The sequence below is a fragment of the Benincasa hispida genome, chromosome 2 (genome assembly GCF_009727055.1).
Source record: "Benincasa hispida cultivar B227 chromosome 2, ASM972705v1, whole genome shotgun sequence".
Taxonomy (NCBI): domain Eukaryota; kingdom Viridiplantae; phylum Streptophyta; class Magnoliopsida; order Cucurbitales; family Cucurbitaceae; genus Benincasa; species Benincasa hispida.
Genome location: NC_052350.1, coordinates 33,769,330 through 33,792,493, shown reverse-complemented (window position 1 = coordinate 33,792,493; position 23,164 = coordinate 33,769,330). Strand labels below are relative to the sequence as shown.

The 23,164-nt window shown below is 34.9% G+C and overlaps 3 protein-coding genes across 3 annotated transcripts; all 3 read right to left on the bottom strand.

The window, feature by feature from the left end:
• Nucleotides 1-308: 308 nt before the first annotated feature.
• LOC120071488 lies at nucleotides 309-1,609 on the bottom strand. Its single transcript, XM_039023802.1, has 2 exons — nucleotides 1,155-1,609; nucleotides 309-1,054 (listed from the first exon to the last, which is right to left on the bottom strand). The coding sequence occupies exons 1-2, from the start codon at nucleotides 1,245-1,247 to the stop codon at nucleotides 803-805; spliced, it is 345 nt and encodes a 114-aa protein (XP_038879730.1). The 5' UTR covers nucleotides 1,248-1,609; the 3' UTR covers nucleotides 309-802.
• Nucleotides 1,610-5,471: 3,862 nt separating this feature from the next.
• LOC120071737 (zinc finger CCCH domain-containing protein ZFN-like) lies at nucleotides 5,472-19,200 on the bottom strand. The gene is made up of 8 exons (XM_039024117.1): nucleotides 18,566-19,200; nucleotides 15,057-15,214; nucleotides 14,161-14,223; nucleotides 12,614-12,733; nucleotides 11,457-11,744; nucleotides 6,826-6,870; nucleotides 6,543-6,707; nucleotides 5,472-6,180 (listed from the first exon to the last, which is right to left on the bottom strand). The coding sequence occupies exons 1-8, from the start codon at nucleotides 18,657-18,659 to the stop codon at nucleotides 5,899-5,901; spliced, it is 1,215 nt and encodes a 404-aa protein (XP_038880045.1). The 5' UTR covers nucleotides 18,660-19,200; the 3' UTR covers nucleotides 5,472-5,898.
• On the bottom strand, nucleotides 18,717-20,296 carry LOC120072050. The gene is made up of 5 exons (XM_039024473.1): nucleotides 20,194-20,296; nucleotides 19,979-20,084; nucleotides 19,752-19,861; nucleotides 19,489-19,655; nucleotides 18,717-18,809 (listed from the first exon to the last, which is right to left on the bottom strand). The coding sequence occupies exons 1-5, from the start codon at nucleotides 20,294-20,296 to the stop codon at nucleotides 18,717-18,719; spliced, it is 579 nt and encodes a 192-aa protein (XP_038880401.1).
• Nucleotides 20,297-23,164: the final 2,868 nt, after the last annotated feature.

Here is a 23,164-nt window from a genome sequence, read left to right as displayed (position 1 = left end):
AGAAAATAAGCATATTCTTATTCCATTTTTTAAAGAAATGGAGAGGAGTTGATTGGTTGTCTAATCAAACCTTGATTACTTATGTTCTTCTCTTCTTTTTTCTTAAGCAACAAAAGAAAGCAAACTTCAAGGGCAATATGAACAATCTTTTTCAACCTTTTAGAGTTTGTGATTAAAACAAGAAAGAAGAGGTATGGATCAAACGTTTGGTTTGTGAACAGAACACCCCAAATTCATCAAGTAAACAACTTGCAACGAGCAACAAATCAATCATCAAATAACTTTAGAAAGAAAAAGTAACATGGAAATTTGAATAAGCTAACAATTTTTACAACGAGAACAAACACGTCACTTCACGGAAATCTATACATCATCTTACAACATCAAGGTCTTCCATATCATTCATCTTCTAAACATACTCTATCATCCGAATTTGTACTGCAATTTGCACTCAATTACAACAGAATAAACAAAAAGCAACAACTCCATTAACAAATGAAATACAGCAAAAAAAGAAAAGAAAAAATGGTGACCAAACATCACAATCCTATCTTCAGGAACGACTAATTTCATAACTCTAGGATAAATCCTGGAACTAAGAAGGTCTGAGAGAAACGTAATTCCATTCAACTATAGACAAAAAAAATTAAATATTAGGAGAGATTTCTTGAAATCAATCCTTTTCGGAACAGAGCAACAGAGATGACAAATGACCCTAACTCCAAATCTAACCAATAATATCATATATATCCAAAGAAATTTCAGAGAGAGATGTATATCTATAGATATATATATATATAGGCTAGAGATTGCATCCAAAGCAATTACAAGATTTGGGAGTGAATGAGCAAAAACCAAATGGCCTATTGGGGATGTTGCAATTGATGGCATAGCAACAAGGAGAAGGCAAACACAAGCCCTTAGCTCCACCACAGCAAGTGCAAGGAGCACATATTTGGAAGCTCCCCAGTTTCCTTCTAGTCTCATTCATCTCTATAATCTTCATTTTCCCTTCCTCAATCAGTGGCACCATCTCTGCTACAGACCCATTTGACTGAAACACAAAACAATCAAAGAAAACCCCATCAAATTAAACTCAGAAAAAGACCAAATGGGATCGATGAATTAAGCGAAATGGTGAAAAGGGTACTCACTTGAGTGAAACTTAATTCATTTCCAGTAGCTAAACCAGCGAGAAAAAGCAGAAAAACGAGGAAGAATCCAGCACCATAACTAGACATCATCATGCAACTCCAAAGAGGAATTCCAACTGTTGAAGAACAACAGTGAAATGAGGGGGTTTTAGATCGATTCAGAAAATGAAAGGGGTTTTGAGAGAGAGGATTGAATTGGGAATATAGATTTGGAAGAAGTGTATGTTTTCACAGAGAAATTTGAGATGGGGTCTTGGATTTTGGGAGAAAATTTATGGAAATGAAGGGTTTATAGAAGAGATTTTGATGTTGATGTTGATAGTGAGTGAACCACAAAGCCCATTGCTGGAACTGGGGGAATGTCTTTCGATTTATTGTTAGAGATCAAAAAAATAAAAAATTGAAAAAAAAAATTGGTAAATCTTTGTTATGGGCTTTCGGCTGAGAATAAATGTAAGAAATGTGATTATGTGAAAAATCTGATTCAGTAGATTTGTTTGCTTTAAAATAAAGTCATCCGACATCATTAATCAGCTGCAACTGTTACCCTGTGACTTGTAAGAAAATACTTAAATTGCAACAGACTAATTAAATAACAATTGGAATTTAAAAAAACAATTTTTTACCCCTTAGCTGACAAAAGTGTATGTGTGAGGCCAATATGAAGATTGTACTTTGTTGTCAGAGGCTTCAATCGACATCAGGTTTGAACTATCGACCTTTAAATTAAAAGGAACAATTAAAATTTGTATTATTGACCTCAAAATCGAAGGTTTGAATATTTCATCTTACATATTGTTGAACTTGTCGCACTATATCGATTTTCACCCTAAATTTTTAATTTTATCAAATTTATCCATTTATTTAGTTAAATATGGTTGAATTTGTTCTAACTATCATTTAATGTTTGTTAGTTGTTGGAATAGCCACTCGACAAATAGTGATAGGAATGCAATGAAAAAAACTTGTAAAATAGAAACTCATGTAGGCTGAGTCGCGGATCACCCTCTCGTTAAAACGTTTCGCGGTTCTACTCTTTGTGCAAGTAGTTCGGAAAGAATGTCATGTCGTCTCAAGGATAAAATAGCCTAGATGAATTCCATGTCGATCGGAATTGCACTGGAAGCGAATCAGAAATGCTAACTCCTTTCTAGGATATGCTCGAAAAACGTAAAAAATGATGCAGATGAGAAAGAAAAAACCAGAGCAAATGGAGATTTTTTTCATCTCCCTTCTAAAGAACTAAACGCAATTTATAGGCTTTGAAGGCCAACGGAGAATGCGCAAAATGAGGTAACGTTCGTGCGTACATGTAAAACGAACGACTATAACGGATGACCATCGAACGGGCTAAAACGACATTGTTAAAAAAAATGGGTAATAAAAAATATGATTCCATAGCCTCGCCATGCCCAACCAAAAGGCAACAATGCGGCTTACCCCCTTCCATCTTCTAAAACTTAGGTACCCCTTCAAGCCCAAACTCACAAAGAAAGGTATGGGTAAATGAAGAGACATTTTCTTGTTATCCCGACTAATGTGCGATTCTCCAATATAAAACTTTTCTTTTCCTTCATTTAAAAAATAAATTTTCACCATAATTCACCTACTAATTTTAACCAAAAAAAAAAAAAAACAATGTAAGAATATTTGGAAGCTCGCTAATTTAAATTCTATTAATTTTTATACAAATTTAAATTGAATTGATGCAAAAATTAACCCTTAAATAATTTTTTTCAAAACTTACAAATTTTACTGAAAGTTTAGTTTTAATGTAGTTATCTTAACATTTCTATATCATACATATGTTTTATTATAAGAATACTTTTTTGTTAACAAATTTATAGACGAAAATTTCTTATACTTTTTTTGTTAACAAATTTATAAACGAAAATTTATCCAAAGGTGAAAATTACAACACTTATTCAAATTTAAAAGTTAAAAATTGATTTCTTATCGTTTATTTTCCTAATTAAGTTGGATTAAGATTACTATTGGGAAAGTCTTCTAACATTTGTAAACTTCAACTAAAATTAAACTCTAATGTTGTCTTTCTTTAAAGTCCTATGTTTTTCTTTTTTTCTCTATTGTCCTATTAGTTTTGTGTCAACATGAGTAAGCATGATTATTTTAATAATTCTTCTAATGAATCTTTCAAAAGGTAGCTATTGTAAATTAATTTGAATTAAAGGAAAAATCAACCACATTTATCCAACTCTTAGGTTTAATTGGATAAAGTTAAAAATTTATGGTAAAAATTGAATACATCATGTCAAAGTTCATGGTTCGTCTGAATATTGATTTAGCCTCTTTTTTTTTCAATATTAATTTAAATCATAATCTAGATCTTTTGAGTTTCTTATCATAATATTTTCAATTCCCAACTTTTAGAACTTCAATTTTACTACTTAAAGTTGGAACTAAAGAAAAAAAAGTTTTATAGACAAAAAATATTATATAAACTTTTTACTATCATTTTATATATCAAGTTTCTTAAAATCAGAGTTATTGCTATTATTTAACTTTAAAAATAGTATGATTCAAAAGTTATCAGTTTGTTGAAGATGAAAATAATTGAACTAACATAGTATTTGTATTATTATTCTCAATGTTAAGAGATCCCATTCTTTTAACCCCAACTTTAAATCTTCATTTGTTGTATCCAAAAAGGATTTTTGTCAGAATCTTCAATTAATGTTGTGTAGTTATGTTTAACTTCTTTCCATTTTGATGTCTATAAAGTTAAATGCTTTGGTTCTTTCTCAATAAAATTTCAATTTTTAAGGCAAGTCATTGATTATTTTACCTTAAATGTACATCCTTCAAATTATGGCAACAATTTTCTCTTTTATGACGTTTTAAATATTATTCTTATAAACCATTATATAATTGTAGGTTGAAATTCAAATTTTAAGATTAAAATTCCATTATATTCTCGTTCATTTCAGAATTTATTGAATTTTGATTTCTTATTTTTAAATGTCTAATTTTAATTCTTATACTTTCAATAGATCTTAAATTTAATCTTTCAAAATTATTTTTTTTTATCAAATTTAGTTAAATAATTATAATAATTCTCAAGTAAGAAAATATATTACGTATATATGCTTTGTAAATTAATAGTGGAAAGACTCATATAGAATAAAAAACTTTTAGAAAAATCAATAATAAACTAGTAGTAGAGACTAAATTTATACATAAAGTATATGGATTAAAATTGAAAATTTGAATGTATTGAAGCTAAGATTGAATAAATTCCAAAGTGCAAGAACGGAAATGAACGTTTAACTTATAAAGAAGGATACTAATATATTTAGTTAAATAATATTTTAGTTTGGATACTTTAAACTTATTCAATTTTAGTCCACATACTTTCAAATATCCAAATTTAATCAATATACTATTTTTTTAAATAAAAAACAGGCAATAATTCTCTATTAGCATTCCCTCTTTAATTTTGAAACGTTTTCTCATTGTGTCTTTGCTTCCATGATAATTATTATTAATTAACCAATTTTGACCTAATTAAGTTGTAAGAACCAATATTAAGATTCAATGGAAGTATATAGACTATTTTGGACATTTAAAAGTATATAAATTAAAATTGAAAGAAACCTAAAATATAAATACCAAAATGATATTTTTAACCAATATTTTAATCGTTTTATCTTTAAAAATTAAGTCTATAAACACTATTTCTATTAGTGAGTTTCTATTTTCAAAGCCAAATTTTGAAAAGCATAAATTAATTTTTCAAAAGTTGATTTTTGCATTTATAATTTAGCTTTGAGAAAAATGAATAATGTTGTAAAAAAATTGAAAGAAAACAATTACAATTATTATTAAGAAAAAATGAAATAATTATGGAATGGGAGATGAAATATTGATCTAATAAAGTGGAGAATATGATATGATTAGATGTGTATAAAAATAGTAGTCATAATGAGTACACATGAGACCATCCAAAACGTCCAGTTGGAGAATAATACTATTCTAATAATAACTTCAAAACACAATAACAATTTGCCTTTCTACTTAAAACTCTTTCTCCTTCAATGGAAATGACTGGATGAATTTAGATCTTCTAATTTAGAGCAATTGTAACAGCAAAACTTGCATAACCATGATGATCACTTGATAGAAATGCCAATTCAAAGTCGGAGATTAGGCTCGATAGATTCTACTAGAACCCCGCCATAGAAGACGAGCTATGGCATTAAGCTGTTTCAGTACTTTTCAATAGAGTCGAGCAAAATGTAGAAAGGAAGAAGAAACCACAGGAATATCATCCACAAGCATTGGTGGGGGTGTTTAAAATATCTGAAAGCATCATGAACATGGTTATTCATTCATTGAAGAGCCAAACAGGCCATCAAAATTTGGGGGAAATAGCAAGGGTTTTTCTTTACAAGAATTTAAAATCCCAAATATCAGAAAGATTTGGGGACAAATGAGTAGTTCATGAATTGTTGTTTTACCAAAGGTGAAACTGACATCATCTGCAGATCTTTTTATACAATGCAGAAACATTAAAGAAAAAAATAAAAAGTAAAATTCAGAGGAATTAATCTGCTGCCATCTGAAATGCGTTTTCAGAAAAAACAGGATCAACTTTACATGAACCCTCCTGTACATCTTTTTCCTTCCAGCAAGGCAAGGCATAATGAATTTACAAATAGCTCTTCCATCTTTTTATCTTCCAAAAGATTGTAAAAGGGGTAATAAAATGGAGCTGCTGCAACATTCAGCCCTCGGCGTCAATATTTTCATCGTCAGATGGCATCTCTCGAGTCTCAGAGATTGATAGCCGCCTCGGCTTTGCAGGTCCTGATTCGACTAGCCCCTCAGATGATAGGTTCAGTGCAGTTGTTCCCGAAGACGTCCCAAACAAATGCTGAACCGGGGCATTGGCTGATGATGCTCCAGAGAGATTGTATGTGAAGATTCCCATAGGATGATCAAACTTGCAGCTTGGACCAAACTTACAGATCCCATAACGAGAATAAAAGATGCACAAAGGTTCTCCCTGTTCATGGAAAACAAAATTGGTAACTCTACAGCTTTCCTCATATTAAGAAATCAGGAGGTCCTTTTTTTGGTTGAGAAATACAAGATAATAGCAACAGAAAACTATGACATATGTACAAAAACCATAGCGAAGTTTAAATTATGTAATGTTTCATCCAGCATTTGATTAGGATTAATGCAGCTCTTAAAAAACCATCATAAACTCCACTACCCAATCTGCAAGGCTCAAGTGACAATATGTTGTTATTCTTAAAACATACTTGAATCAAAAAGCTGGAAAAGGGTCTCTAATCTTGCAGATCCCCATATCACCTGGAAAATTAGAACATCAAATTAGCCATTTCATCACAGTTAACTCACCGGACGTAATGGCAGGCCTATTGGACTCAAGACGCAATCTGGGGCAGGAAGTACTCTTTCTCTGGGATGATGAAATCGACAAACAGCACCAAACTTGCAATCTCCAGTCTTCATGTAAAACTGACATTCAGGCTGGCCAGGCCTCTCAGGAAATACATTCTCCCTCTGCAATGCCAAGAACCCCCAAAAAGGATAGTTAGAACATATTAGAGAAGAGTGCTACAGATGCTGCATCAATTCATTCACTCTGGTATTAAGCTTCATAAATCTGACTATGTCCCACCGTTTGTTGTGGGCTTTCTGAAGACGAGACCGATCCTAGCTGATCCTGTAAAAATCACCATTTTATGTGTAAACTTTGGCTGTGTATTGCTCAAGAATTTCAAGAAAGAAAAAAACTTGAGGGTGAAAAAAAACAGCAATATAAGGATTCCATATAGCCAAACGATGAATATAGTATATAATATAGATAAGTATAAAAACTGAACATTTATCCTACTTCCACAGCAACCAACATATATAAATAATTAATCAGAATATGAAATTTCAATAGAACATCTACATGAGATAGAATGACAACGAGAGCTCAGAGATAATTAAATATTATAGTACTGTCATGAAGATAAACCACGATTTCTGTCTCCAAAATCAGAAAAGGAGAGGCTAAACCCTGTAGAATGAGCCAATTATTTAACATTTCTAAACTGCTTTTACGCAAATTTCTCATCATAATTTTAAATAAAATCAACCAAAACCTGCACTACGAATTGCAAAAGCTGCAGCCAATGAAAGCTGAAAATTCGAGGACTTCAACCCTAAATCCCAAACTCCAATAAGGCAAAAGCTTTTCGCTTTCTTGATAAACAAGACAAGACAAGTAGTAAAATTATCCCACAAGTGAAACATCAAAGCCAAGAAGAATCTGCAAAAGAGGCCGCTACAACTCCCTACAAAACTGCCGAACACTCAACGCACTAAAGAGAGTAGCAGCCAACTTTGAACCCTTTTAAAACATATTCAGCAGTGGACAAAGAAAAAGGCCCCACCAAAAATGCCTGAACATCAATAGTTTTTTTTTTCCTTTTTTGAGCTTAATAGTTGCAAAGTAGAAGATTGAACCATTCGACCTTTAAAATTGTAATTTGTACCTATATCTATTGAACTATGGTTGAATTCAGCTGTACATAAATAAATTTAAATAACCAGTGGTGATAAATCTTAAAATATGATGAGCAGACTACTTAAAACATTTTCCACATATTGATTTGACGACCAGACAATTTCTATTTTGAGAAGATGGATTTATAGATACTTTCTTCCCTTATTAGAATATAAAATACACAACTTTTCCTCATCCCATTCAACCCCACTACACAACCTTTTCTTTGTCTGATCTCTTTCCCCTTTGGATTGTCTTGTCGGTAGCCCTTAACTTTTCTTCACTTATTAGATCACAAAATATAGGAGAATTTAAACTGATAGCTTCATTTTCTGAAGTACATAGAAATACAATTTCATAGAAGTAACTACAAACATAACATTCTGTAAGAATTAGTTGCAAAGATAACATCTTTTAAATTTTAATTAATCGCAATTTGATTTTGAAAATGGTAGTTAAGAGATCTAAATGTCAATGGTCTATAACACCATAAATAATACAAATCACAGAAAGTCTTAATCACTCAAGTAATATTTACAAATATAACAATTTTCCCTGACATTTTCCAAGACAACTGATGTGACACCCCGAGTTTAGAAAGGGGATATGAATGAACTGAAATCACGTCTAAATGAGAAAAATCCTAAGGATATGAAAAGTATGATTAAGAAAGGCTTAAAAAGAATTGAAAGTTACTACCTATACCAATAAGATGCACCATCCTTTTCAGTGGCTCAATCATAAGAATTCCAAAGTCAAGCATGCTTAGCCTGGGACAATCCTATGTTAAGTGATCTCCTGGGAATTTTCCTAGGATGCACGTGAGTGAGAGGAAAAAGCATGCTGAAACGACCTGTGTTGGTTTGTGGGGATAATTTTCACTCTTAGAATCATCAAAACAAGCAATGATGACGTTGCCAGGTTGTAGGGTATGCAGGAGAATGACGAGGCCATCAAGTGCCAAATCCTGGTCCGAATCCTAGGCCTGAGGCGCTACAACTGAGATGTTATCAAGGAGGATATTTAGGAAATCTTAAGCGACTTTTACGAGAGGAATCTTCAATGATGCACTAAACGAAACCTTCGTTTTCTTAATCCCAAAGGAAAAGGTCACAAAGGTAAAGACTTTATACCATACCAATGTGTATAAGATTATCTCCAAGGTCATGATGAACATGCTTAAAAAGGTCCTCCTATAGATGATCTTCAATACTCAAGGGAACCTTCTAGTGGGCAAACAGATCTTAGACCAAGCCTTGATTGCGAATGAAGCCATTGAGGATTCATCTTCAAGATTGACTTTGAGAAAGCCTATGGTCACGTGGAATGAGATTTTTATCACAAGGTGATGGCAAATAAGGGTTTTGGACCTAAATGGAGATGTTGGATGAGGACTTGATTCAAGAATATGAACAATTCCATTTTGCTCAATGGAAGTCGAAGGGCAGGATTTGTGTCTCTACAAGTATTCGACAAAGCAATCCTCTCTCCTTTTCTTTTTCTCTTGGTGGTAGACATTTTGAGTAAATGGTCTCGAAAGGGGTGGTGAAAGATAATATTCTTGAGGATTTTCAAATCGGAAAGGACAAGGTACACCTCTCTAACCTCCAATTTCGCTAATGACACTACCATCTTCTACTATGAATAAAAAGGAATCCTTTCTCAATCTAAATCGTATGTTAGCCTATTATGAGATGATCTCTGGCCTTAGGATTGATGAAGGAAAATGCAAATTTTGAGCATTAATTGCTACTCTTTCAAGCTCCGAAGGTGCGCTAACTTTCTAGGTTGTAACTGTGAGCTAGCAGTCTTCCCTTCATCCTACTTGGGTGTCCTCCTAGGCCAATCCCCTAGACATCATTCCCTTTGGGACCCTATCCTAGGGAGAAGACCTATTCAATCAGTCTTGAGTGGTACTCCTATTTACTTTATGTCTCTTTTTAGAGTTCCGAGTTTGATTGGAAAGGAGATGGAGAAACTTATAGAATCTTTCTAATGAAAAGGGGTGGAAGAGGGGAAAGGGTTTGGACCTGGTGTGTTGGGAGGTGGTCTCTATGCCCCTCGACTGGGGAAAGGACGAGAAACACAACATTGTTGGCTAAATGGCTCTAGTGATTCTATCATAAAGCTGATACCTTATGGTACAAGGTTAATGTAAGCAAGTATGGGCCACATCCCTTTGAGTGGATCAATGAGGACTTGAGAGAAGCTTATAGAAACCTGTGTAAAGCAATTATGTCGAGTCTTCCTCTACTTTCCCAGTTTATTCATAATGACATTGAGGACAAGTAGGATATCTATTTCTGGGAGGACAAGTGGTTGGGGGATAGACGCCTCGTCTCCTTATACCCTCATTTATATTGATTATCCTCCTTCGAAACCACTTGAGAGCATCAATCCTTGATCAGACAGATTTGCCACCATCTCCTTTCTAGGTTTCCAATCTTCATTGATTGATAAGGAAACGTCAGATGCTTGGCTGGTGGCCCTTCTATCCTCCCTCTCCTTTTTTCCTTTTAGGCCTAAGAGGAGAGATCCCCACACTTGGAATTTGTTCTTCCAAAGGTGTTTTTTGCTGTTCTTTTCCACCAGTGCTTGACCAACCCTTCCTCCACGGAGGTTTCTAGTTTCTCCTCAGTTTGGAAGGTGAAATTTTCCAACAAGGTTAAGATCTCTTCACATGGCAGGGGTTGCATGGAAGAATTAACACCTTCGATCAAGTTTTGACTAGAAGGCCTTTAGTGTTGGGCCACTTTGTTGTATTTGATGCAAGAGTTGCAGACCTGAATCATATCTATGTGGAGTTGTGATTTTGGTCATGCATTTTGGAGCAACTTCTTTCGGTAGTTCAGTTTCAAGTGGAGTTGCAAGGAGTTGTTCCTCCCTCCAGCTATTCGTGATAAAGGACAGTTTTGGCAGCAGGTTGGAGTGTGCTATTTTGTGGGGACTTTGGGTAGAGAGAAACAACATAATCTTCAGAGGGCATGAGAACTCTTATGCCCATGATTGATCCCTTGTTAGATTCTTTGTTTCTATTTAGGCCTCTATTTATAAGCTTTTTTGTAACTATTAGCATGGTGTATTTCTCTTGACTGGAGTCTCTTCTTGCTGTTTGGCTCGTTTTTATATGCTTGTGTATTCTTTCATTTTTTTTCAAGTCAAATTCTTATCATAAAGAAAAAATAATAGTAGACTTCTACTAACACGATATAATATTTGCTTTACTTATCTTTATCTCGATTGACCTTTATAACTGGGATGCAACTTTTAGCGTTATTTTACTTTGGACAATAGAAAATTAATTTGCATTGGAAACGCTAATATTTCTTGCCTCTATCTATTTACTTCTCTCTCTTTCCACCTTTTCCCCCCATTCTTTGGGTTTCTGAAAGAAATACTTGCTCACTATTCAACCCATCCTGCATCAATACGCTCACAAGTTGCCCATGAAATAATGCAACTTTAACACAGGAGAACGACTTCAGGTATTTCAACTCCAATGCAACTTTAACACAGAAGAAGATGTCTGGGAAGAAAATTAATCATATAAACAATTCAAAATATGAATGTTAACTTGGAACACAAGCACCCCAATTTGAGTGGGGAAAAGTTAAAAGAACAATTTTCTTTAATAAAACAAACATTTGCATTGACTCGTTTTCCACAACACTCACACCTTGAATAAGAATAAAGTAAACAAACATGAATAACATATACCATATTTATGTCAAACATGGGTAAGGAATAGGACTTACATTAAATGCATTCCAACCTGGAACAGAAAGAACTCCCTGAGGTAATATTAAAGATGCATAACTGGAAGGACCTTGCCATCGTGGACTGGGAATAAATGAAGGCCTTGACCAATTTGTACTTCCTCCTGGATACGATTGCTGACCAGGAGTTGGTGATTGTACGGTTGGATAAATAGGAGAGCCACGCAGTGAGACCATCATATTAGTTGGTTGAGGATGGTGGAATTTACACGTATTTCCAAACTTGCACTGTCCAGTTCTTAAATAATAAGCACATTCTGTTTCACTCTGCATAATTGAGAGTTTTTTTGGGATAAGAAACAAATTTTATTGATGTATGAAATTTACAAAAGGAGGGCTAAAGAGACTTATCCAATCGGTCAAAAGAGATGTGAGATTAAAAGCATTAAAGAAAGATGTACATTTGCACCAAGACAGAGTGAGATAGGTAATGGATAAATAAATATTTTTAGCATAAAAGAATAGGTAAATTGACAAAGTAAGATCTGAGCTTAGCAAGTTAGCATGTCAAATGCCTTCTTCATTGTTTAGCGCGTTTTTGTACGAATTTCCTACATTCCTTTGTAGTTAAAGACAACAATGATACCCCAAGAGTTCTCCGACTTTCCCTTTTTATCACAGTTACGAGTCATGACTGATTGTGGTAGATTTTTTTTTTTTTTTTTTTAAAAAAAATTGAAAAATGTAATAGGATATTTGAGAGTGCCAAATATATTTATGAATCCTCTAATCTTATTTTTTCTTTTTTTTTTTTTTTTTTTTTTTAAAAAAAATTCTCTTAAGCAGCACAATGGGATGGTCTCCAGTCTTATCTCTCAATAGTTATTTTCTATTAGCCCGTCAATAAACTGTGTTTAGGTACCAATTTCCTACATTCATTCGTGGTAAAGGCATATAAATTTTCACCAACGAGTTCTTTGATTTTCACTTTTTTTATCATTATTTATGACTGATTGAGGTTGTTAAATTCTCTTAAGCTTAGAACAACGGAGGTGGCCTTCTAGTGTTCCCTTTCCTTTTACCTTTTCATCAACATAAGTGCTTCTCGTCTATACATAAACATGAGAGTCAAGAATATACAGAAACTTACGGATTGCAAAAAGTGTGCAATAAATAAAAGGGAGCAGTATCCTAACCGGGCGAAGTGGATAGCCTAAAATATTTAAGGCCACTCTTCCAGCAATCCCGGCCTTGTCTCTAGGATGATGAAACTTGCACGTAGCCCCAAACTTGCAAGTTCCTGTCTTCAGGTAGTACTGGATTATGCATATGAAAATGTCATTATCATAGTAAAAATATTAAGGAAACATCCTAAGCTTTAAATTGATCTGAAAGTTAAATTGTCAAGAGTCAATCAAGACAGCATAACAATATAACACCTAAGCAAATCAAATTTGAAGGATAATTATAAACAAGAGACCTCGTTATTCTAAACCAAAACTATACCATGAAAAATAATATTCCTGATACATATAAGATGGGTTTTGTATAAACTAAACCAAATTTCATCACTGAATCTGATTAAGAAAATAAGCTCATCCCATAATTCATTTATACCAGATATATGGAATAAGCTAAAGAACTAATTATATTCTCAAACCAAGTAATCTTTGAATAAGGACTCTCAGCTGTCTCTTGGAGTCTTGGAGGAAGTTTTGAAGGTGATTTAACAAGTATATGGCTTTCCATGTTATGCAATGATCCTCCAAAAAAACAAAGTGAAGTCTATGTGGAGTAACATATTTTTCTTTCTTTGGTGTGGGGGAGTTATATGGAAATTGTTTTCTATCATAATTGAAAAGGAGGAAAACGGAAAAACAAGTGGAAGGATTTTTCAAGGGGATGAAAGCTGGAAGGATACTCTTTGTCTTATATACCCCCCTTAGATAAGAATTTTGGTAATTTATCTCCTTAGCTAAAAATAAATATAAGTCCTTTTGTAGTTTTCTTTGAATTTAAGGGTACAAGGATGCCTTATCTTTAATTTCCCTCATTTCCTGAATGAAAAATATTTTCCCCCTCTCTCGTTAAAATAAAATTATTCTACAAAGAAACCTTAACTTTGTTTCCACGATAATACATTAAAAAAATAATAATAATAATAATAAAATAAATAGAGAAGAAGAAGAAGAAGACGAAAAAGAAGAAAGAAAAGCAAAGTGAAACAAAATTTAGTGCCTACGAGCTTTCAGGTTCTTACAAACTCTACACACCATAAAATTACAAGAAACCATCTAGCAGAAAACAAGGTCACCCAAATTTTCCCTTCTTTCCTCCTGTCAAAGTATATTCACATTAACTTGTACATGTTACAGTTTTCTTATGGGTGGAGCTAGGAGCTTAATGATGATATGCAGGTTTAAATTTCCGTTTTTTCTTCTAACAAAACTTTTAATTGATATAGTATAAAAAAGGCCGCAGAAGAAGTTCCCAAAACTTTGGGGGGTTGGGGGTGGATTACAGAAACTTATCATATCACAAATTCAAACAAACGACCTGAATCCCCAAACCAGTCAAAAATCTCAAGTACAATAAGAATATAATGTCACAGAAGACATCAGTAATCGATACAATCAGAATTGACATAGAGATTAGTAATGAATAAAATGTCAAGAGAAACTCTATGAGGCATGATATAATATGTTAATTTTACATAAGTAAAGATAATGAAATAAGAACATGCCTGACATTCTGGTTGTCCAATTCTTTCCGGGAACTCCCCCTTCATTCTTGCAGTGGCAATAGCCTGAAAGTAAAGTGTACTAAATCACGGAAGACACTTGTAAAACTTCCATGTATGAGACTCTAAACTACTATAGATGACTCCATGTTATCTTCAGATAATAATTGGAATTAACATGAAAAAGTAATCTGTTCTTTTCGAGATTAAATGAAGCAAGCACATTATTTCTGGGAGAAATTTCAGATGTCCTTCGTTCAGCACATAATCAAGTAAAAGAAAAAAAGAAAAAGGACCGTGTGTGCAAGGACAAAACTATTCTGCAAATAAAATGATTCCCCATATTTAGCTTTCAGGTTTGTACAGGGTGAGGTGAGTGAATGAAAGGAGAGACAATTAGGTTTATCAATTAAGGTTACAACGAAATTTCACCATTTTCAATTTCCTTCTCATAGCTCTATCCGCTAAGTATAATTAACTTCAGGGGGAGCTCTGAAGCAGTTCAGTTAACATGCTTAGAACATCATATGACAATACAATTCTATAAGAACCTGAACATAGTATCTTCACAACTATGTACCACACAAGCTTGCCTCCACAATCACAAACACGAAAATTTTGTGCAGAGAGATTAATTGATTGTGCCGGCATAATATTACCTAGTGCCTAACCTGCTGCTCATTAACAACTAGAAGAGAAAATAGTTATCCCACGGTACATGCTCCAAGTCAAATAGAAGGAATTGTTTCCAAGGAGCAAAAGGAATTGAAAAATATTTAATCTGATTGTATATTTGAATTTTGAATATGAATTAACCAAATACTGTTTAGCATCTACTCTACCTTGAAAAAAAAATCAATAAAATAAAAACCTGAAAAGACCAAATTTCTGCTTATTACCAGCTCTCTATTAGGTGGATGATTAAATCTACACGTAGCTCCAAATCTACATAGGCCAGTTCTGATGTAATAAGAACAGTCTGGCTCTCCAGGTCGCACAGGATAAGATCCAGATCCCATTATTTCACCTGATCCCAAGTTCATTTGCCACAGTGCATCTGGTAAGATATTAGATAAGTAAATCTCCCATTATAAAGAAGAAAAATAGATAAGAAAACCGAAGAGAGATGAAATATAAAGAACCTAAAATAGCAAAGAAAAATCAACCTTTAAAACTTCAGAGCTATACCATTCTAGTATTCTAAATACATGAAGCTCACTTACATACAAAAACTAAAATGTGGATGGATATGGTTCGGGGAAGGAATGGAGAAAATTCACATTTCCAAATGGAATTGAAAATGATAAATAGATACAAGCCCCTGGACGGAAAAGTGCATGAGACATCAAAGTCCTAGAACAGAATAATACATGAGTACAAAAGCATCCTTGTGAGGCAATAATACAGAGTAAAACAGACTAATATATCAAAACCCTTTCTTTTAATGCCTAAAAATTTTGAATTTAAAACTCTCTTTTGCCCACTTCCCCCAGCTCATTGACTTCTTTGGTCAGAACACATTCCATTTTGATCATGATTAGAGAGAAGAGTGCACAAAAGAATGTTAACACATGTTTCAACATAGTGTTAGGTAATCAAACACAGAAAATATAAGAAAGCAATAAAGATAACTATTTTACAATATCAATAAAGAAATTACAATATGAATAGTCTATCGAGAGGACTGTCTCTCCAACAAACAATCCACTGGGGACTGACTTACCAAAATGATCTCCCCTCTAAGGTGTCCAACTCCCCTTATTTATAACCAAGACAACACGAACAAATTATCACTATGCCCTTACTACTATCCTACTAATATTTCCGAAAAAATGTCTGTACTCTCACAGGCAGCTGCCAGTTTTCACCATCCATAGGGTCTATGGTGGGCAAGAAGAAAAAGGGCCTAGGGTGTCACTGATCATCTTTTTTGGAAGTAGAAAAACCTGTCTGTCTGTCTATTAGGACCTCAACATGGACAATGAACACAAGTTTGTGGACACTTCTGTATTCTCAAGAACTAGATATTAATGCTTGGAAACGTTTCCAAACAAGTGTTGCTCAGCAGTTAGCAGATTGATATAGCTTGATGGGCTGCTATGTCACTTCAGAACTCAACTTTGTAGAAGTTGAAAGGTAAGGCATTTATTCAGGCTCATGGATGAGACGATCAGTATTGACGTAATTCAGTAACGAACCCATGTGGTATCTCAATAAGTAATGTCTTGTCCATGAGCATAGGCTAGACATCCAACAAACCTTTGAGGTGGTTCAATTATGGTACAATTCCAGAAATAACAGAGGTAGGAAATACATTTGGAATCATAGTGTTAGGTATCAACCAAGCTGTGTTCTAAGAGCTACAGTCATTAAGAGAAAGTTCACTACGAGAGAGGCAACAGATGATAAATTCTCAAGTTTCATAATTGTGGATATTGCCATCACTTGTTCTTTCTCATCTTATTCTCACTTGGAAAAAAGAACAATCATCTAATCTATTCTTAAATTCCATCCAGTGGTCCTACTTCTTAATATAAGTTAGTGTATGCACTATGCTATCATATGGTGTCTCAACTCTGGAGTTGCGAGTTTGTGAGGTAGGTGTGGAATCACTTCATCTAAGAGTTTGGTTTAACATTGGCTCACCAAAGGGAAGTTGGCAATGTGATCGGGGAGTTCCCCCTCCATCTATCCTTTTAGAGAGAAGGGTCATATTTCTTATGGTTACCGGGTGTTTGCTCTATTATGGGACCTTTGGGGTGAGACAAATAACAGAGAGAAGTGTGGGAAGGGACCCAAGTGACACTTGGTCCTTGTTAAATTTTCATGTTTCTCTTTGGACTTCAATTTCAAAGACTTTTTGTAATTATTCTTTAAGCAATATCTTACTTAGTTGGTTCCCCTTAGAAGGGTATTTACAGACTTGGTTTTTTGTATGCCCTAGTATTCTTTCATTTTTTTTACAATGAAATTAACTGTTTCTATATATATAAAAATCTTGGAAGCCATAGCTTGAAATAAACTATTATAAGAAGAGAACAGAGACGTTTATGAATAGGTAGAGATTATAAGTTTCATAGCTTCCAAGTGGTTTCTATTTTATTTTATTTCTTTATCTTGTATATTTTTTTCTTTTTTTATATTTTTCTTTCTGTAACAAGACATGCATGCATCTTTTATTCAGAGTGAAACTATAAAGAGGCTGCAATGGCTTTAGCACCAAATGGGCAAACCTCAAGCCCCCTCCCCTTTAAGAGAATTGAACTCCACATTTACTATCGGAGTAAGCATTTGTTCTCAAAATTCTTCAATTAGGCGGTGGCCCTGCCACAGAAACCTACCTCTCCACAGTCGGGGACTAGAGCCATGTCAGATAAATGAAAAAATCTACATTCAACGAAATAAACCAAAGGGCGCAATGAACAAATAAATGATCTGAACCTTTCCCATCTCATCACATACAATATACATTGGGGTTGCAGATATATGAACTAACTATCACTTTTAAGAATTATTGTCTAGAAAGATGTACCATTTTCTTGTTTTATACATTTTTTTTCTCTCTCCAATAAAACGTTTATTATTTCCACCCCCAAGCAAATGTGCAAGCCAACTCAGCGTCAGCAAATTCGTGCAGTAGTTGAGTAATCCAATATGTGGTTCCGCACGTTCCACCACTTCTCCGTTCATTTCCAATACTGATTGTTAAACACCATGAGCAGAAGGATGGTGAGGTCTAGAATTTGACGAGAAATTTTTTTTTGCCAGTTGAAACCTTTGACCTCAACAGGCATGGGCAATGCTATAGTACTTATTTGTTCTTTTTTTTCAGTTACATTCATCATAAAATGATACTCATAACAACTTCAATCTCGACTATCAAACTCTAGAACCCAAAAATTTCGCCACAAAAACCAGAAACGGAAAAACAACGGGGTATAAGATGGATCCGCCACGTTATATTCCACATAAATTTCGTAAGCATTGCAAAAGGTGAATGGCTAAAAACTTACGAAATAACTTTTTATATGGAATAAGCCATCATGAGAGCAACTATCGAGCCTTCAGTGGAGATTGCAAGGTGGAAGAGGGGGGCGACAAACATATGAACCGGAATTTTTTCCAGAAATTTAATTCAATCTCTTCCTGAGTATCATTAGAAACTAAGAAAACCAAACAAAAAACTAGCAAAACAAAACCATACACCACGGATCGAAATGGAAATTCGATACAAGCTATGGGCAAATCATAGAATTTACGTAAAAGACAATCAGAGAGAGCATTTGCATATGGAAATCGATCACTCGAATACACACCACAAAAACCCACATGAACAAACAACAAAATTATTAAAAAGAAATTGGAATCTGCGAAAGGGAAAAGGGAAGAAGAAACAAATAAACGATACCGAAATTAGCAAGAGAACCTTCGCGCAAAGATGGTGTGAGGGCAGAGGAGTGCCCCTCCGTCACAGACATCGGAATTCCAGAATCGTACTCCATCGCAGAGGAACATCGTCCTGAAATCACCGCGCCATCGCCGGCGAAGAACTCATCCCATCACAACCCACCACCCAAATCCCCATTTCCACCACAACCCAGCAGTTGCAGAGCAGCAATTTGGATCAAATCAAAAACCCACCATCCAAATACCTTTCCCAGAACCAAAAACACAAAAGGGGGAAAAGCAGAGAAAGAGAAAGGAGAAGTTTATGTATACGAGATTGAATGAAGATTTGTGTAAGTGGGTTTTTTAGAAAGAGAGAGAGAGATAGAGAAAGAAAGAAAGAGAGAGAGAAAAGGGCGTTGTCTTCTCCTCTCCACACAAAAAAACTAAAAAGAGAGAGAAAAGAGTAACGAAACCAACCAAAACATCCGTCCCTCCATTGTTGCTGACGATTTTTGGAGAGGAAAAACGGACGACGAAGATTTGAAAGACTCTCGCGATTAAAGGATTTGGAGTTAACTCTCGCTTTGGTTCCGCCACGTTCAACAGATTCCTGCTAACATTTTAGCCTTTTTCTTTTTCAGTGGTGGAAGTGCAAAGAGAAGTGAATCTGTAAGAACAAAGTGGGTGGATGACCCAACCGACTGTTTCTCACGCCTCTCCTTGCGCGTGGTCATTCCCTTTACCCTCACCTACGGACCCCTTCTTCCAACAGTTATACCATTATTATAATTTTCCAATTATTTCTTTACTTTCACACTTTTCTTTTCCTGTAGTCTTCCAAAGTTTTAATCCTGAAAAAAGTTTGGGATAATGCGATTTCATCTCGTCCTCTTATTCCTTCGTTGTTTCTTCACACTAATGATTCCGCCAAAAAACATTTACCAATACTATCTTTTTATTGTGCAAAACTTTCACTTTCTTGGCTAGGATTTGAATAGGCTTCTCTTCGTAACTCAGGTTCTCATACAATTGCAAATGCTCATAATCCACAACATGAGATGGATCCACTATGTACATCCCCAACATAGAAACATTGAAAACATCATGAACTGCAAAAAGAGACGATGGCAAAGTCAGGTGATAAGCTACAGGATCGATCCGTTCCAAGATCTCAAATGGCCCAATAAACCGAGGGCTTAACTTACCTTTCCTGCCAAATGTCAAAACTTCCCCCATGTGTGCCACTTTTAGAAATACTTTATCACTTACTTCAAACTCCAAATCTTTAGGCCTAACATCAGTGTAACTTTTCTGCCTACTTTGAGTTGTCAACATTCGGGCTCTAATAATCTGTATCGTCTCATTGGTGGTCTACACCAACTCCGGACCCAACAATTTCAATTGACCAACCTCGCCCCAACAAATAGGAAACCTGCAACTCCTCCCATACAAGGCCTTAAATGGCACCATGTCAATGGTAGCCTGGTAGTCGTTATTATAAGCAAACTCCATTAAGTGCAAGTGAGAATCCCAAGTCCCTGAAAATTTCAGTGTGCATGCATGTAACATATCCTCCAAGGTCTAATTCAAACAATCAGTTTGACCATCAATTTGTTGGTGTAAAGATGTAATGAAATCCAAGAGTACCCAATGTTGTCCGAAAACTCTTCCAAAAGTTGGATGTAAAACGAGGGTCCCTATCAGACACGATGGACACAGACACCACATGCAATCTCACCACCTCTTTCATATACAACTACACCCACCTATTTACGGAATACGTAGACTTACCTGGAACAAAATGTGTCAACTTAGTGAGTATTTCCACTATAACCTATATCACTGTATAGCCTTTAGCTGTCTTTGGCAAGCCCACGATAAAATCCATGGACACATCCTCCCACTTCTACTCTAGTACACTTAAGGGCTACAACAAGCCCGCTGGCTTCTGTCTTGGGGCCTTAACCTGTTGGCACACCAAACACTTACTAATAAACTCAACAATTTCCCTTTTTATATAATTCCACCAGTAGCATCGTTTCGGGTTTTGATACATCTTAATGTTGTTAGGATGTATCGAAAATGGCGAGCTATGGGCCTCTATCAATAGTCCATTCTTAATGTCATTGTCTGCATGTAAATATAAGCGTCCCTCGTACAAGAGACCATGATCTTGGGATACCGAGAACTCATTATCCCGCCCTAGCTCCACCTGACAAAATCTCTCAATAAGGTACGGATCACCCCATTGAGCATCAATAATCCTCTGTCTCAAAGTTGGCTGTGAAAGGATTGAATCCCAAGCAGAAGCATGTTTCGCCTTGAAATTTTGTTTTCGATTTTACAAAAACAAAATACAGTACAAAAATAATAACATAATGGATAAATAATCAAGATTAGCATGCATTTAAGAGAAAAAATGGATAAGAGCTAAAACTTACCTTTATAGATTCCTAAATTCTTCCCGATTCCCTCCGCGTCTTCTCCATAATGTCTCTTCAATGATCAAGGGACACCACTGTAAGTGAAACCTTATTATTCTCTAGGATCCAAAGAATTGGATATGTGGTCTCTAAGGCTTGGAAGAGGAAGAAAAAGTAGTAGAGAAAAAAAGAGAAATTTTGAGAGAAGTAGTGGGAGACTAGGAATCAAAATTCCCAATTCAACTATGTCATAAACATGGGCCACGGAGACCTATTTATAGAGAAGAGGGTGACCCCCTTCTACTAGTCTTGCCTATTCTTACTCTGGTTCTAATTTAATTAAATAACTTTTATTTAATTAATTAGTCCAATAATTAAATAAACATATATATTAAATCCAATTTAATATATATAATAAATAAATAAATAAATAAACATCACATGTTTATTTATCTCTACTTCTAAAAAATTAATTAATTAATTAATTAACCATTAATTAATCAATTAAACGACTATATTAAATCATATTTAATATAGAATTAATCAACATATAATTATCACATATTTATATTTATACATCTCTTTAATATTTGAATCTTATTCAAATATTTTTCTCTCTTAATTATAGATCACATCTATAATTCACCATATTATATTAATCTCATTAATATGCAATTGATTTGAATAATTCAAACAATTCCTCTTATATATCCTTTAGTGAGTTAACAAAGGGACCTTATAGACCTACAGATTAGAAGTTCCAATGATATAAAATTAATAAACTCTATAATTAAATTAATCAATTTTCATTAACTACCAGTCACTCTACTAAAGACTGATAATTGCACTCTTTGCACTATAGATTTATTTTTGTGTCTACGGATATAACCAATCAAAAGTGATTCGACCCTTCACAAATTACTCATAACTATAGCTGGATCAAAATTAAATACCATTGATCCCTCTAATGAACGAATAGTTTATAGTCCAACTATAAACTAACACCTCTGGGGCCAGTAAAAGGTTGAGACCTCAATGTTCAAGACCTAGAATTAGCTATTAAGGGAGCAATTTATCTATTTTTCCTAAGGTTAGGGAATGAGTGAATTTCATCTTATGTAGTTTTATTCCCAACTATCTACTCGGACAAGTCCCCAAAATGGTAGGCTTGTTGAGTCGGCTAACAAGGCCACTCTCACCCATACAAATCAAAGGATTGTCCTCATAGATAGGAGTTCACAATGCACTCCAAATTAAGGTTGAGTCACCTATGGTCATCCAAGTGAAATGTAAGTCTCTTCTAGCAACGGTGTTATATAGAGCTATTCATTTGGCGGTCCGATCTTATACAAACTCTTTGTATAGAATACTCTCGTTCGCATTTCTCCAGACTTAGTAGAAACTGATAAGACATAATTCAAAGGCTCTAGAGCTAACATGGCATGCTTTACAAACGATGATGATATGAAAGAAGGGGATGATCCAGAGTCAAATAATAGCAAGGTATAATGTCCAAAGATTGAGAGTGTACATGTCACTACTATTCCAAACTGCCCGGCCTCACGACGATTGATGGTATAAACTTGTCCGTGTTGTTGTTGTTGTCTATTTGTATTGTGTTGGGCATTCTGTGGCTGATTCTGACCACCTCCAACAGAAACGCTAGGGCATCTGTCTGCCTTATATCCCTCCTACTTGCACTCAAAACATACTCTCGTGCCGACTAGACAACTCCCCACATGGACTTCCCACATGATCTACATACAGGATTATCTTTCCAAGCTTCTCCTGTCTCAGGATTTCGTTGCTAATACTGTCGTAATGGTCTAAACGTTCCTGAGCCTTTTTGTGGGGCCTCAGGAGCCTTCTGCTCTTCTTTTCTCTTTTGTCCTATAAGGGTCCTGACCCTTGAGGTCTTGGGCATTCCCCCTCCTTTAGAGAGTCCATCTTTACCGCCAAACGGAGTGCCTCCACATGAGTAGTCAGCTTGAAGGCTGTACAAGACCACATATCTCACTTTTTAGGCTCTGGACAAACTTTTCAACTCTCTTCACCTCCATGGCAACCAATTCCAGAGCAAAATGAGCCAATCTGTCAAACTCTTGATCATACTCTTCGACCGACATCCAAACCTACTTCAGATCTAAGAACTCTTGATTTTTAGCGTTCCTCAGATTGATAGAGAAATACTTTAG

Bases quoted from the DNA above. Each gene is read 5' to 3' on its own strand.
- LOC120072050 (XM_039024473.1), bottom strand. From the start codon at position 20,296: ATGAAAGAGGTGGTGAGATTGCATGTGGTGTCTGTGTCCATCGTGTCT. The intron at 20,085-20,193 runs GTACTCTTGGAT...TGAAATTTTCAG, and splicing joins GAGTTTTCGGACAACATTGG to GGACTTGGGATTCTCACTTG. The intron at 19,656-19,751 runs GTAAGTTAAGCC...CTCTTTTTGCAG, and splicing joins TTTGACATTTGGCAGGAAAG to TTCATGATGTTTTCAATGTT.
- LOC120071737 (XM_039024117.1), bottom strand. From the start codon at position 18,659: ATGGAGTACGATTCTGGAATTCCGATGTCTGTGACGGAGGGGCACTCC. The intron at 14,224-15,056 runs GTAATAAGCAGA...CTTTACTTTCAG, and splicing joins ATCCACCTAATAGAGAGCTG to GCTATTGCCACTGCAAGAAT. The intron at 6,871-11,456 runs GTAAGTCCTATT...TGATTTTTACAG, and splicing joins CAGGTTGGAATGCATTTAAT to GATCAGCTAGGATCGGTCTC.
- LOC120071488 (XM_039023802.1), bottom strand. From the start codon at position 1,247: ATGATGATGTCTAGTTATGGTGCTGGATTCTTCCTCGTTTTTCTGCTT. The intron at 1,055-1,154 runs GTGAGTACCCTT...TTTGTGTTTCAG, and splicing joins ATGAATTAAGTTTCACTCAA to TCAAATGGGTCTGTAGCAGA.